Below are 16,319 nucleotides of genomic sequence, written 5' to 3'. Positions count from 1 at the left end.
TTTTTTTTCCAGGGCAGAAGACAGTGTCTATTGTTGAAAAGATTTTGCTTTGGTTTTGCATGCTTATGTTTGGCTGGACTCCTCCGTGCCTGTCCTGAAAGAGCAATAGAGGTGCATTAGTCCCTCATCTGCTTGAGTTTGGACCATTGTCTCTTTATTTCCTTGCCAGTGTTATGATCAATTAATTGTCTCCAACAAGACATATTTCTTCACTGAAGAATGCTTGTGAGAAATGAGGTCCAAGAAAATCAGGATCTTGGTCTCTGGATGGACCTGCTGGTCACTTTTGCACACAAATAAATGCTGACATTTGTACTATTTATGGCTGTAGCGACCACAAGTTCCGTGAAAACTCTTTTCCTAGATTTTCAGCTTTATTTTTTAAATTTCTTTGTTTAATGGAACTTTTCCTTGTGAAAATACAAGGATGTGCAGGGTGTTTGCTCAGTCAGAAGTAATTTTGTTTCTACTCTCTAGTATTCGGACCAGTAATTGAAAACACATTGGGCTAACTGACAGGTACTGAGCACGCAATTATAAATATTGGTAATCAAAAAATCAAATTCAATAATATTAATATTCAATGCAATGAAATAACTTCAAACTTATGAGGATATCTGTATCTCTGTTCTGCACTGATTCCTCCCTATGTGCCCTCTTCTAACTAGAGTCCTGGTGTTAGGCATAGGAAGCACTGAGAAAATGGTATGTTCAGAAACCCTGCATTTCTAAGATGATGCTATAGTCCTTGTGTGGGGAAGGAGGAAATTGCTTAGTTGAACTATAAAAGCAGAGTCCAAGAGGGTTTAGAGTCTGGGTGGGTGGTCTTAGGCTATAAAACTAGCCTCAGCTATTCTCATGCTAAGACATTCCTGCACTTGTAGGTTATTTTAAAATGACAGATTCTAAACATTCCAATGCATCAAAATGATTATGAGGTGGTAGTCATAGCATGAGTAATGCACTGATAAAAAACTAGCATGCAAAATGCTGCCTTCTTTGACAAACCTCCTTTGTGGAATGAAGCAAATTTCAATTATTATTCAGTGCTTCTGATTTGCATATCTCCAAGGAAACCTTGGAAATTAATGTAAGAATAAAAACTAGGAGATTAACTGTTTTGTTCCAGTGAGTTCCACATCTCCAATAAATAACGCAAAATGCATTCTTTATCACTGGTATGGTTTTTCAGCAAGAGAGACAACATACAACATGAGAGCTATTTTATAGAAATTAAGTTTGATTTCTTTGGAAAGGAAATTGGTGGGCCTCTTTACACTACTGTTTCCATGTGTGACAGGTGATTGAAGGGCCTGCCTTTTTCACCTTCCTTTCCTAGGGAGAGGATGGTTTTGTGCATTCTGCTGGCTTATACAGGAGCCAGCTCATATTGGATTGTGACATAGCCATTTGCAAATCTTTAAAAACCAACAGTTGCAGTACTACACCAGAAGTTGCTTCAATTGCATTTTGGATGTATGAGCAGGAAGTTCATGATCGTTTTATTTCAGAGTGATACAAATAGAATTTAGCACATTAGGCTTTAATTTTTTGGTTCCTGCTGTGCACCAAAAGGGTTGTGTGAAAAGGCCCCACGTTCTGACCCTCACAAACAGAATGTGTTAGAGTAGGGTTTGAACTGAACTGGTTTGGCAAGAACTGTATTCATAAGGGGTTGGATCTAGGCTAAATTTTCCAGTGACGGAAGGGAAATTTCCAACCTTCTCCTTCACTGGAGCCCACTGATCTCTATGCAATGCTACTCCTGGCCATTAGGGGATCCTGACTGAGCAGTATCACGGGGGGGGGGGGTTCTGCAGCAGGAAGGGGGAATCAGAGAAAACTGTGAGTTTAGTCTGGATCCAATCCAGTGACAAGTCATATTTTGTTACTCTTTGGTTATTATTTATCACTTTGAATACCCATTCTCCCTCAAGTGAATTTAGGCTTCTCTTGTTGGCTTTACTGATTCTTCTGTTTGTACTGTATTTAAATTTGTTTTTCTAACCCATCCTGGGGACCCCATATACAATGAGAGCTCTGGTAATAGACAAATTGTTTCCCTGTAGCCAGCTTAGTGTTTTGAACCTGAACTGTGGTTCATACTCTCCTCAGCCAAAAATCTCACAGATAGGTTGTCACCATAGTGCCAATTACTACAATCTTGACACTGTGACTGTGCATGCAGAACAAATGTACTAAATGCAATTTTCCACAATACGTGTGATCATGGTTTCTTATGAAAGGGATTTGTGGATTTTCTGACTTGTACGTGTATCAGATAACAAATTAATCTGGGGCTTAATACTCATGTTCAGAGCCGAAATATATGTACATTACTCTTTTCAAAAGAAACAGTGACACACAGTCACTGTGCGTTTTGAGGGGATTGTAAGTAGCTCATTTGTTCCATATGTCTGGTCAGTTCTAACAACTTAAAAAGTGTTCATGTCTCTACAGAAACTGTTCCACAAAAAGTTGTGAAGATAAAATTAGCACCCCCCCAAGTTCTTTTAAGGAAGGTTAGGCTATAAATGTGATTTGCAACTCAACCTACATGTACCACACCTATACAAAGCTAACTAGAGCGTGTTGAGAAGTTATGCTACATATGCCAGTTGAAAAGTACTGTTAATGATGCTAAAACCAGTAAAGCTATAATGAATTTAGTCTCTGACTTTACAGTCAGCAAATGTATAGATCTTGTGAGGAAGCAGCCATATGACCATTTCATCATTAACAGCACCTTATCCTTGTAACACTCACTCAACTAGTTTTATCTGATATATTATGGTAGTTTTAATAGGTTATCATTGTTGTCAGCACTATCAGAAACATTTTATTTGCATTCCTTTGTGTTCAGAACTTTGTCAATTAAACATTTTACACCATACTATATGCTTATCTAACATCTAATTAAAACTATTTTTATGGAAGGAACAGGCAGAAAAAATAAATTTTAAAAGAGCAAGCAGTAAATTTAAAAGAACCAACTAAAAGCATCCACAGAATTAAAATCTGGTAGTTTTAAAGATGAAGAAATAAAAATAGGCAGGTTAGTTCCTTTGATGGGCTAAAAAGTCCATCAGAGGCAAAGTTACTATAACGTTTTGATTTCAAACATATTGATCAGATTGAATGCAGATTCTCATCAAGATGAGACTGCAGGAGCAGGAAAAACTTTACAGCCCTTGACTTTATAGCAGCAAATATATAGGCAGCTGTAAATATGACCTCACTTTACTAAATGTGCTCTTATAGGTCAACACTGTTACAAGATTGCTTTGATTTCATACACATCACTGGCTTGTTATTGGTTGAAAAGTCCTTGTCTTGTAGTTGTTTGTGACATATAATGTTGTTGAGTTATAATTTCTCTAGCCAGTAGGATGGTTGAACTAGTGGTGTTTTGGGGGCCAAAAACTACCACTGTAGTGATTGTGCATTGAGGTAGTGGTTTCATTTTGTCTCTGAAATGGCAATTTATCCAGATGCTGAATCAAACAACACCACCAAACCTGCATTAATTCCACCCTACACAGATCTTTGTATCCTAATGGATTACCTGATGAGTACTCCATTCTAACTACTTTTCGGATGACTGGAAATACGCTTCAGAAGTATTGGAGTTTTTGGCAAGTTCTGGATTCTTCTGGGAAAGAACAAGTTGGAGTGAAGTTTAATGGACAAGCCAAGTCTCTTGAATACTCATATAGAGGAATGGATGGAAGTCTCCAGACGGCAACATTTTTGGATTTGCCCTATTTATTTGATTCACAGTGGCACAAGGTCATGATCGGTATAGAAAAAAACACGATCACTCTTTATGTCGACTGCATTATGATACAAACTTTAAGTATAAGGCCACGGGGAAAGATCAACATTGATGGCTTTACTATGCTTGGAAAACTGAAAAATAACCCTCAGATTTCAGTTCCGGTAAGTTTTAAATCTTTACCTTTGCAGGTAAAGCGCTTGCTTTGGTGCATTGTGATATATTTTTGGTTCAAATGGAGCAGTACAAAATGCCTATGTGGCTTTGATATTATAGGTAAACAATTATTATCAGTTAACATGCTTTAAACATCAATATCTCATTACACTGAATATCTAGAAATTAATTAAATGTTAGAAGAATCATGTAGATACTGGAGGGAAATCAAGGAAGAATATTTAAAAGATGAGTTGAGAATAGATGCTGGCTTTATTGTACTACTGGAGATATAATTCTCATCATGTTTCAGCACAATTAACAGTTTTACAAATTACCAATGATCATGACCAGCTTTGAATTAATTATAGTTTAGCACATTATCAAGATTATGCTTTTAGTGACATGAAAAGTCCAACCACATGTGAGGGCTGGTCACATTATTATTTATTTTATTTGTAGTCCACTTTACCTCAAGGCCTCAGCATAGCAACAATATATAAGAATGCTCAAAATTTAAATCTGCAATATGACCTCTTGTTTTTATGAAATTATTCATTTTAAAATCTACGGCTGTATTTGGAATATATATAAAGTGGTAAATTAAGAATCTGGAATCTTTAGAAATAGAACAAAAACATTGCTTATGACATCACAATGCAAATGCAAAATTTCTTTGTATGAAAAAACTGTCACTGAATAATTTTGTTCATGTTGATTTTTGAAGACTTTTCTGTAGTGCTCCTCTGCCTGGAAAGTGGGACCGCAGCTGTGATACTGTGTGACAAGCTTATTTATTTTCAGAGATGAATTGTGATTGTTGTGAAGTATGTAAGAAAGGTGTGAAGTACCTACAGTCAGTGACGGACAGAAAATAATTTGTACCTGTCACATCTCCAAACAGGCTTGGATACATTTGTGAAAGGGTTTTTTTCCCTCTCAGACAATGAGTCATGCTGCATTTTATGTCCAATAATGTAACAGAGCTTTGTTTCAGGGAAACAGTAGAGAGGCAGTCAAGAATGTGCGCACAGCAAATTTAAACTGGTTTTTTTGATGCTGCATATGATCATTCACTGCTACATTAACCTGTCTTACAAAATTTGCAATTTAGTTAATTTGGATTTATTAGAGTTGAAATTTTGTGATGAATACAAGCTGTTACTTTCATTCTGTTAATGTACTGCGCTTACCTGCTCTCCTGAAGTACAGAAAAGTCAAAAAAGTGATGAATGACCTCATCAGGGCCAGGCTATGTGATATGCAGTTGTGTAATTTTTTTCTTCAGAAGTTTTTTAAAATTATAATTCAGCAACAGAGGCAGTGAACAAAAGTGGGAACTGGCAGAAGTGGTTGTGTGTGTGCTTAACCTTTACTTTTTCTGCCATTAGCCTATTTAAAACTTCCTCTCATTAGTTATTTTCCCACCTGTGGCAAGTACTTCACTACACCCCCTACCTCTTGTGTTGGGACCTCTTAGTATGTTATTTTAGAAGGTTCATAGGGGAACCATGAATTGGCCCTATACCTCTGTCCCCTGCCTCCCCATACATACACATGGATCTCTCTGTCCTGTTTCTCTGGCTATGTGCCCGGCTGAGGAAGTTAGTCCAGTTTCCAGCTGTGCATTGCTTTGTTTACGCTATTCAGGTCCATCTATCTTACGATGCCTGCCTCTCCCCACAAACTAGTCAGAGACACCTTCCTGTCAATCATTCTCTTGCCACACCTCAAAAGCCTCAGCTGCCTCAGACTCTTATCCATCCACTTGCTGAGGGAACTTTCCAGCCAAGTAGGAAGTGCCTCACTAATTGCTTGAAAGCTTCCCTTGTAGAAAACAATGTCAGGAAATCCAAACATTCTGGCCCTAAGGGAGTAGGAGTTGGTTGGAGGGGGCAGGGGGAGAGTCCAAATAAAATGGTCATTGGAGAATTGGATTAACTCTGTTTGAGCTGGAGGTCCTGCTAGGGGAAGGAAGGAGCACAATTTGTATCCTAGAAGAAATGAATGCAGTGAACTTGTTGCTTATTTCCCTTCTGGAGTTAAGGGTGTTGCAGGAGAGCAGGTTCCAGCCCACAATTAGTTGGGGTCCCTGTGAATGAGATTTTGTTATAGTGAATGTTATCTGTGGAGAGGAGAAAGAATGATAGTCCAGAGATGTCACTGGTCTAAAGTGTTTGATTTGTGAAAGGAACAGTTGGCTGTCCATCATTACTGTCCTGTTCCATCCACCCTGTATCTCAGCTTACCCCTTCTCTATTGGGTAAGCCCAACATTTGGGGCAATTCCATTTCTGGGCCTAATATCTTTCAAGCATAGTTAGAACATGCTTAGAAACAAATTTGTTACCATTATAGTTAGAAACAAATTTTTAGTTTGTTGTTAATTTTTGGCCACAGGAACAAAAAAAAAAGTTCATGAGCTAGTCCTTTCATTTCAAAGCAGAAATATGAGATTGCTCATTTTGGTAATATGCCTTATATAGTCCCAGATCAGTCCAGCCTATAAGGCATACTGTGTTTCAGGAATTGGGGATATGCTATGGAATCACATACTCCAATCTTCGCCTCCCTAGCATTACTTCCCCAATCACCTTAAATATGGTTGTATGTTACCATGGAACTTACCCATGATTAACACTAACCGGACCTTGTTGGAAGTTATGCTTTGAAGTTTGTTTCTAAACTGTAGATAAGAGCAAGAGATAAGAGCAAACCTTAACTAGCATTAAGTAAGGAGCATTAAGTAAGTAAGCAGAAGGCATTAATGGCCCAAAGGGGAGGGGATGGAGCACACAATTGTCCATCCGGTCTCTGATCCTGTAATTATGGTTATGAGATGGGTCACATCATGTATACATTGGACCATTGTATTGTACAAAACAGTTTTTCAAAAAACATTGATAATCTAAATATATATATTTTAATAATTTGTATTGTGGCTCATTTTGCAGATGTAAGTATATTGTAGGCATCGTAAAGTAATCCATGTTACATTGCTAATCTCACTATGACATAAGCCCCACTCACTATGACATAAGCCCTACTCACTCCCCCACTGTGAGGCAGATTTTCACTCCAAAAAAAATTGCTTGTTGTGGCTGGGCAGCCTCTGGTAGCATGTCTCTGGATGTAATTTAAAGGTATTTTTCTCCCACTCTTTAAGCTCATGTATTTATGGCTTATATCCCAGCCCAAATATTTGGTAGAGGAGAAGCAAGAGCCCACATCTTCTCTAAATGAAATGGCATTAGAGGCTGAGTAAAATTCAAAAGGGAAACAGCTGGTTTACTAAACAGGCAGGGCTGGTATATAGGTAGGCAGGGAAAGTAAAGCTGAGAAAATTTTTAACTGTAGACCAGAATACTTCACAAGCATTAAGCACAATGATCTTAAAGTTTAGTTTCAGTAGCCACAGATCTTTAAACTGCGAGGTTGGTATTTTCACACGTAAGTTACTTTAACAAGGTTTCTTCTGAGATTTCACTTTACAGATTAGGTTTTCTGACTTCAACACAGCACTCTTTACCCTTTTTATCAGACCCAGGGTCCTCCTCAGAACCACCCCCCTTTTTCAGACACTGGGCTAGAATTATTCTTCTCCAAAAGACATAATCCTGATCACTTGGCTGAAGGGAGGTCTCTTTTCACTACCCACTTCCTCTGCCAACCACCCCCACCCAGTTCTATATTGTCTGTGTAAATTAGTGCTGGCTTCTACACTTAAGCACTTTAACTAAAAGTGTTCATGAACCAAAAAGCTATCCCAGTTTCCTTTTTCCTCACACAGAGGGTTACTAGTCTGACTCTCCTTATCACACTCTGAATTCCAACTCCTCTAACAATTCTGTCAGCACCAACATCATTTCTCATTGGTCTGTCACAGAGAGGGGGGGAGCAGTCTGTCAATCATTCTCTTTTCAGGCAGTTTTTAAAACCCTTTCCTTTCCACTCTCTGGGTGCTGCACGTAATAAACCTTTCAATTAAAAGCTCATTCTGTCACACTCACATCAAAATCTTATAAAATAAATATGGGAAACAAGAATGAGTTTGCTTGCTTATCTGAAAATTTATGAAAGTAGTGAGGATAATTTAAAATTAGATTCAGCTATATGAAAAAAGAGTTGTATGTAACAAATACACACTGGGAAGTAAGTCCTATTGACTTCAATGGCTGTTCCAAGTAATGTGCAACATTACATGTCCAATGGGAACATAGCACTAGGAAACCACATTATTCTTAGTAGGTTTGCCAACCTCCAGGTCATGGCTGGAGATCTCCTGGAATTACAACTGACCTCCAGCCTACAGAGATCAGTTCCCGTGGAGAAAATGGCTGCTTTGGAGAGTGGACTGTATGCAATTATACCTTGTAGATGTCACTCCCCTCCCTAAACCCTGTCCTTTCCAGGGCCCACCCCCCAAATCTCCAGGAATTGCCCAAACTTGAGCTAGCAACCCTAATTCTAAGTGCTGGAAATCTCAGAATATGGAGAGACAATGAAAGCATAACCACTAATTATAAGAGTCAGAAGATAAAAAAGATTATATGTGGTATTTTAGAGGGAGCCAGTAATGACAGTCTTTTGAATTTGTATTAGGTAATGTAGAAATGAAGATGTTATTACTATGTAGAGAAGTAAACAAGTTATGATCGCTCACACCATGACTCAAGTAAGTAAGGTGTAGGATGGTCATTAGCTTAATTAGGAGCAAGTTTGAAGATAATTAGATGACTTGAAAGATAAAAGAGCAGTTAAGTTTTGAAATGTTACATGATTTTGGAGAAGTAAGGAACTTCACTGAAGAACGTTTGTAGACTGAAAGAACTTGGTTTAATAGAACATGGACTAAATGGTCGCAAAACTCATGTTTTGTACAGTCCAGATCACCCCCCCCCCCCTTTAGATCTGTAGCTCCCAATTCCAGCCCTTCCTCATATTATGACTTTAGCCAAGCCAGTATTTTCAAAAGTGACATTGAAAATGAGAATGATTTAGTAATGGGAATCAATGCTTCTCCAAAAGTAATATACATTTGTGTAGCAGATAACACCATCCATCTGATATACCTTAGAGTAAATTGTATTATGTATTTATTATATGAAACAGAAACAAGCAAAAATAATATTTCAGAAACAGATTAATACATTAAAAAGTGACTGAACAAAAGCCATCCTAAACAAAACAGCCTTCAGATGCCTTCTGAGGATAGATGAGGAGACAAGGCTAGAGTTGCTAACACTCAGGTAGAACCTGGAGATCTTCCAGAATTAAAACTCTTCAGATGACACAGATCAGTTTCCCCGGAAAAATGACTGTTTTGGAGGACGTTATATTGGGTTTTAGTTAAGGCACATTAACTAAACAAACTGCACGCTGAAAGCATCTCATCCCAAGTTAGAGAACCAATAACTGTTTATTTATCTAAAGAAATATATTTACATAAGTTTAGTGGAGAGAAAGAACTAGTAACTGATCTAACTAGCTAGGATGGCTTTAGATTGAAAGTAGGCCATCTCTCTCAGGAGGAGACACCATGCTGCCTCTCCTGGTGCATGCAGGGAAGAAGAGAGAGAGGAGGAGAAGAGAAGGGAAGGAAGGAAGTTCCCCTGGCAGGAAAAAGACTGATAGCAGCCTATCTATCTAACTGACTGTATGGTTGTTGCCTTCCTTTTTCTCTGCTGGCTGTCATAAAGGCCTGAGCAAGAGACATCGCCAGTCCCTTCTTCTAACACCCCGTCTTGATGGATCTTGGCTCAGTGTACCAGGCCCATCTTCATTTGGAGAGCTTCAAAACGTTCTCTCTGGAGAGATTTAGTTAAAACATTAGCAATCATTTCATTGCTAGAACAGTAGACTAATTTAATAATCCCATCTTTGTACAGATGCTTAATTATGTGGTACTTCAGGTCAATGTGCTTCGAAGATGTAGTGGTGTCTTTGGTTTGTGACACACGAATGCATGTTTCATTATCCTCATATATGATGACAGGTGTAGGGATATTTAGGCCTAGATCTTCAGTTATTTTGAGTAGCCACTGAATTTCTCTGCATATCTATTTAACTGACTGTATGGTTGTTACCTTCCTTCTTCTCTGCTGGCAGTCCTAAAGACCTGAGCAAGAGACATCGCCAGTCCCTTCTTCTAACACATTATACACCTCTGAGGTCCATCCTCTCCTCAGACTCTGCCCTCCCCATGCTCCACCCCCAAATCTTCAGGAATTTCCCAACCTGGAGTTGGCAACCAAAGGCCAGGCATGCTTTCATGGGGAGCTTGTTCCATACCTATGGGGCTGCCACCAAAAATACTCTCTCTTGTGTATCCACCACCTGAACTTTTTGGGTTGATGGGCAGTCAGGAGGGCCTCTCCTTGTGATCTTAACTCCCAGGCGGGAATGTATTGGAGAAAACAGTCCTTCAGATACCCAAGTCCCAGAACTCATTTCAAAGCCATTTGATACAGATATTTATGCTAAAATATTTGGTGAAGTGCACATTTAAGTTTTTTAGCTTATCGACACAGCCTTCTAAACATGGCACTCATAGAGACACTGAAGGCCCCCCCCCATTTTCTTTCATAAGGCCCTTTCAAAAATGTTTTAAGAAGGTGTAAAATCTCACAGAGTTATAACTATCTCCCTCAGAATGGCTGTAGTGTACATAGAAGTCAGATCTGCAGAATTTCACTTTGACATTCCATACTTAGTCCTTACTGACTGACCCTTCTGCGCCCACTCTTTATTTAGTCTTCTGTAAGGAAAAAACCCTCCTTTTTATAGTATAAACAATGCATGTTACAACTATAAGCTTTCCAAAGGAAAACTGCATCAAACATTTTGGCAAGGAATATTCAGAAGTAACTACATTGGCCTATTCTACACATACAGCAGAATGAGAGGTAAATTGACATTTAAAAAAATTCCCCTACATTAATAACTCCTTGTAAGTGAAAAATAGTGCAGCATGTGAAATGCTAAGATACAACTGATGTAGCCTTTCCCCTGACGTGCCTTTTTTGTGTGCTTGCAGGAAGTTTGCACACGGCAGCAGCATTAATAATATGATCCTTCCTCCCCTGCTGCATGTGAAGATTAGTTTTCTGTTATCCCTGTAGAGCTGACTCATACCTGCAACATATGCTTTCATAAACAGGCAGAGACTGTTAACGTTATGCATTTTTATTTATAAGGAGCTGCATGGCTTCAGTTTGTGCCTCTGTTAAACTCCATTGTGACAAAAGAAACAAAGGTGAAGCAAGTTTTGAGTTGCATTCTTCAGAATCAGTTGCGTGAACAGTTCACATACATTTTTTTCCTCTCAGATAAAGATATACTCATACCAGAAGATTTTTGTTCTTTTTGTTATTTCACATTCTTCTCTGCATTCTAATATATCCAGGAGGTTATGCTGACTGCTGTGAAGCACAAATTGCATCGTTAAATCTATGTTCTCTAGTGGTGTGGTCCAATTCATTTCTTTTTACCTCAGAGATCTGGGTGCAATTCCCACCTCAGCCAGAGACTCTGCAAATGGCCCTTTGCTTAATTGCTTTCTGTCAGCCTCAGTTTTGTATTTGAGAGAAATTACTACCTATTTAGTGAGGGTCAATGTGATAAATAAGGGCTTTTATCTATGTTGTTCCTGACGGTAAGGACAGTCTTGAACAATCAAAGTAAATAATACCTCTTAGAAAAATGCCAGGGAGAGCTGATTAAAATGCCTCTGCTGTTAAATCATTGCCCAAAGATGAACCTGGGTCAATAAAATAAACTTATTTTTTCCCCTTTGTTGCTAGTTTGAAATCCAGTGGATGCTGATTCATTGTGACCCTCAACGACCCCAAAGAGAAACTTGCGGTGAACTTATAGCCAGCATCTCGGTAAGAAGAAAGCTAAAGATCAGGGCTCAAAACTTTAGGGTTTGATATTCAAAACGACTTCTCTTCCCCCCCCCCCCCGCTTTCAAATGTACTAAAGCAAATACTGAAAGTAATGTCAGGTAGGGTTGGCATTTTTTCCTTGCCTAATAATTCTGATCACAGGCTAGAGTAAGGTGAGTGTTGCTACAGATGTGCTTGGAACTACTGCAGAACAAAGGGTTAAAGAGCTGGTGTCATTCAATCCCTCCTTTCTAGCCATCAGGTTTCCTCCAATCTCCGTTACTCCTCTCCACAGCCATTCATTAGCAGAAAGAACTGTGTGTATTGCAGGCTGTATCTTTCTAGGGTTTTGGAGGAGTTCTTCTGGAAGAGATTTTTACACCCTAAAATCTATTTGTGGCAATTGGAGACGTGTTCATGGCTAGCCCAGTTCCAGGCAAGGGGTTTTCTTGCCTCCTAGGGGTTTTCCTGCAAGTCATTTGCCTTTGCCTGTCTCAAGTAAGTTTTGCCTGACTTTTTCTTGTTCTTTCAGATAAGCCAGACAGCCATTGAGGTAAGTTTTAAAGGCAGGATGCCTGCTTAGTTCAGAGAGTAAAGTGTTTTTGTATATTCCTGGCTCTGCTCTAACTTTCATGCTTCCCCACTGCCCCCCTTTCCCTTTTTGGGTTGGCAATCAAGGTTAGTGTAATGATGGATTTCTAATTATGTTGTTATGTCAGAGAATGTACAGAAACCACGGTGTCCTCCTGTTTACTTCCAGCAGCGTCTGGCTGGCCATTCTCAGAGGCACAGTGCTTGATTAGATGGATGCTTGATTTGATCCAGCCAGGCAGTGATTATTTCCTTTAACTGAGTGGAGAGACTGCAGTACAGGAGTATTGTTAGTTCTCCCATTGTTCTCTAATCTGGAAACCCATTTCAGACAATCTTTTGGACTTTGTATGGGCAGAGCCATACATGCGTACACATATGTGGGGGGAGGGGGAGCTCTGTTCCAATAGTCTACTGAATGTATGTAGGTCAGGGGCGGAGCCTGGAAATAGGATACCCCCCCTCCCCCGTAGCCTTCACTAAGCCTAAAATATTGTCTGAAAATAGTTTACATCTCTGGCCTATACAATGGTTTTAAACACTGAATAGTTGAATGCTGCCCTTTCTTCTTCAGAACTGAAATGGTGCCTCTGCTACTTTGAACAGGATTTTTCAGTTCAGTAAAATCTTTACATTCTGTCCAGTACAAGTTGTCCTTATGAACACATACTTGGAGTGATTTAATATATATTAACTGCCTCTTAGCTTGTTAAACACTCATCTTTAGAATCACAGTTTGGGCCATGAAAGAATGGTAGAAATAAGGCTTTCAAGTAGAGATTCTAATCCATTTAATAATGGTTTATACAGAAGAAGGAAGTGTTATGGGTATTCTGAATTAACTAGCACACAACTAGATATTCTGAATTAACTAGCACACAACTGTCTGTAATATGTGATACTACTTGCTGTTACATTAAATGGAGATATCTGATAGCTTTCAGAAAATACCACAGTGTAATAAAGCATCCCATGAATATGCCACTTTCCCCCAATAATCAATATCAATAATAAAAGGAGCTGTATTGTAAAGAAGGATTATAGCTCAGCGGCAGAACACATAGTTTGCATATAAAGGGACCAAAGTTCAGTTTCTGGTTTTATGGTTAAAGGATATCCATTTGCAAGACTATTCAATGGCCTCTGCTTGGCTAGAAATGCCTGTGATCTGATGCTGTATAAGGCAGCATATTGTCTTTCAATAAGGAATAATTCTTTCAATCCATTTTTAAAATACCAGCTGGAAGGCCTGATTTTGGTATACAATTTCCAAAGAATGCCAGAAAACAATTCTAAAAAGATATATATGGTATTATAAAAAGATAGATATGGTATTGTAGCGTAATCAGCAAAGACTCCTGAGGTAACCTAACAGTTAACATATTTATTGAGGCATAAAGTTTCAAAGGCTACAACCTGCTCCCATCAGATGCCAGAAAAATAAGTAACAACTATGAATGGCTTCACAAGAAAGAAAGAATAAGTACTGTGGTGCCCAAGAAACTAGCTGCTTTATTGTTGCATGTAACTGTTTATACAACAGGCCAAAAAGGTTGCTCTTCTGCAGTCTGCCTGAAGAAAAATGTCTGTTTTAAAATGCTAGTTAAGAGTGAAGGAGAGAAAAGAATTATGGCTGGAACTGGAATTCTCAGCTTAAAGTGGACAAGAAAGTAGGTGCCCTTGAAAGCTGCCTTCTGTGTCAGTGGTTCACCTTTTCTGCAAGAAGTGTGAGGGTAGAGAAAGGGGCCTGGTAGAGGCTTACTTCACAAAGCACCTATTGTGAAGTTAACTTTGCCTGGCAGTTGGAATTTAGTCATAAAAAGAAAACAGTGACATATGTTGTAGAACTCAAGGGCCCTTTTCAAAGCTATTTTGAAGAATGAATTTTAACACTCTGGGGTTCCATGAAAAAAAAAGTAGCATTTTTGAAATGTTTAGGGTTTATTTGAGATGTATCTGAGGGTTTGTTTTTATTTACTTAATAAAGCAGAACCAATTTTTAGAAGAAAATTTAAAAGAAGAAAACTTTACATAGAAAGCCATTTTACAGAGGGATATGGCAAGGTATATTTTTTAAACAGAAAAATCTCAGATGACCTTTCTGGTTCTTTTAACTATAATGGTGCCTCCAGGTTGTTAGGCAAATCCAGTTTGCTGAGATCATTTATTTTCTCTCACACCATTATTACTGCTTTCGTATAGGAAAGAAGTTAATGAATATCTCATCCAAAGAATATTATTTTACTGTACTCCACCCCAGCTGCTGCCCTGAAGTTTGCTGCCACCCGCCCACGGCAATGTGTTTTGTTTGCCCCTCTCTAAAGATCCCAGCAATTCAGGGGCTGTCTCTCTCCACACACATACACAGTGTCTGTCATAGCAATGGGCAAAATGGCTGGGGCGCTAATCTGTCGAGAAGAGCAGTATATAAGCACAGTTGTTGTTGCTGTTAGTATATCTAAATCACCAGATTGTAATTACGTTTTAAGAAAAGTGGGATCTGATTGTCTCTCCCTCGAATGATCTATCATGCAATTAAAATAGTTATTGAAGATGGAACAGCACTCTGTCTGTCTGTTACCCTGGGCACCATTTTGGATCTTTGGTTGGCTTCTTGCCTTTTGGGCTAAGATCAAGTGTGTATAATTATCATATGGTTTAGAGAGATATGTTAGGGTGGGAATTCAGCAGCACAAGTACAATTATGTGGTAGATCAGGACAGGGGAGAGCAAGATTCAGATGCAGTAGCTCCATAAAGACCAACTAAATTTCCCGGGATGTTGGCCATAGATGGCTTCAGTCCAAGGTACCCTTTGGGCGGTAGCTCCATATTACTTCTCTTTCTCTATTTGTAGCATGATTTGTAATATTCCCTCTTCCACTGTGTAAATGTTCTTTTATTCCTTACCAGAGAGGCCCCCCAGGTCCACAAGGCCCCCCAGGCCCTCCAGGCCCCCCAGGAGTTCCTGGCATTGATGGTATAGATGTAAGTGTTTTTTCTGCATGACCTGGACTGTATAGAATGACAAAACTAGCGCTTGAGGAATTCCTCTCCACCATCATACAACGGCATTGCTGTCCCTCTGAGTATATTTAACATGTGGCTCTTGAGTTTGGCAAGTATCCTGTTCATCGGCAATAGAAATTATTTACTGATATTCTGTGCCAAGAATCCTAGATGTGCATTCCAAGTCATGTACCACAAGGGACAAGTTAAACTTTATTTTAAAGAAGTAAAACCTGCAATTAGAATGTAATGGGGTTGTCCCAATTTGTAGTAAGGATTATGAGAGATTAATATTTATAATCTGAAATAGACACTTAAATGTGATTATTACATTATAATTAATTCTTATAGCATTTTACAGAGTAATAAGAACATTTGTCTTGGTTTTTCATTATGTATTTCAGAGGAAGAAGCACTCAGGATTTCTCTTGATAATGTCTGAATTAATATTTTGCATGTGATTCCATTGATATTACCCTATTTCTTAAAATGCATCTTATTCCCCTGTTTCCCTCTTCTGTTCCACTAGGGGGATAGAGGTCCGAATGGGCCCCCAGGACTTGCGGTAGGTATTTTGCATGTGTTGATTAAAAGCTAGATGTAGATGGGAAGAGAATATTATATGATCTCTGTCTTCAACTTTTACTTTAATTTGCCTTTAACCAATTGATTCCTGCAGGGTCCAGATGGTGAACCAGGCAAACCAGGGGTCCCTGGGTTGCCAGGAGAACCAGGAGCTGATGTGAGTAGATTTTCACTTCTCTTGAACCAGTCAGAATGCCTGTGTCTTATATGTTATATGTGTTAAGGTCATCTGGCGTGATTCGTATCCAGGGCATTATCCATTAGAGCACAATGATGAATGTGAGTGTTCCCAAAGAATGAAAAAGGTGTACTGGTACAG

At 38.9% G+C, this 16,319-nt stretch overlaps 1 protein-coding gene across 1 annotated transcript in view; it reads left to right on the top strand.

Annotated features, from left to right (window-relative positions):
• COL9A1 (collagen type IX alpha 1 chain) overlaps nt 1-16,319 on the top strand; it is a 102,827-nt gene that overhangs the window by 7,601 nt on the left and 78,907 nt on the right. Inside the window, exons 5-10 of the mRNA XM_054983926.1 lie at nt 3,543-3,939; nt 11,733-11,816; nt 12,349-12,369; nt 15,320-15,394; nt 15,945-15,980; nt 16,095-16,157. Coding sequence (XP_054839901.1) covers nt 3,543-3,939; nt 11,733-11,816; nt 12,349-12,369; nt 15,320-15,394; nt 15,945-15,980; nt 16,095-16,157 — 676 coding nt within the window. The remainder of the gene's footprint in view (nt 1-3,542; nt 3,940-11,732; nt 11,817-12,348; nt 12,370-15,319; nt 15,395-15,944; nt 15,981-16,094; nt 16,158-16,319) is intronic.

This window comes from Eublepharis macularius, chromosome 1 (genome assembly GCF_028583425.1).
Source record: "Eublepharis macularius isolate TG4126 chromosome 1, MPM_Emac_v1.0, whole genome shotgun sequence".
NCBI classification, from domain to species: domain Eukaryota; kingdom Metazoa; phylum Chordata; class Lepidosauria; order Squamata; family Eublepharidae; genus Eublepharis; species Eublepharis macularius.
This window is presented reverse-complemented; position numbering and strand designations above follow the sequence as displayed.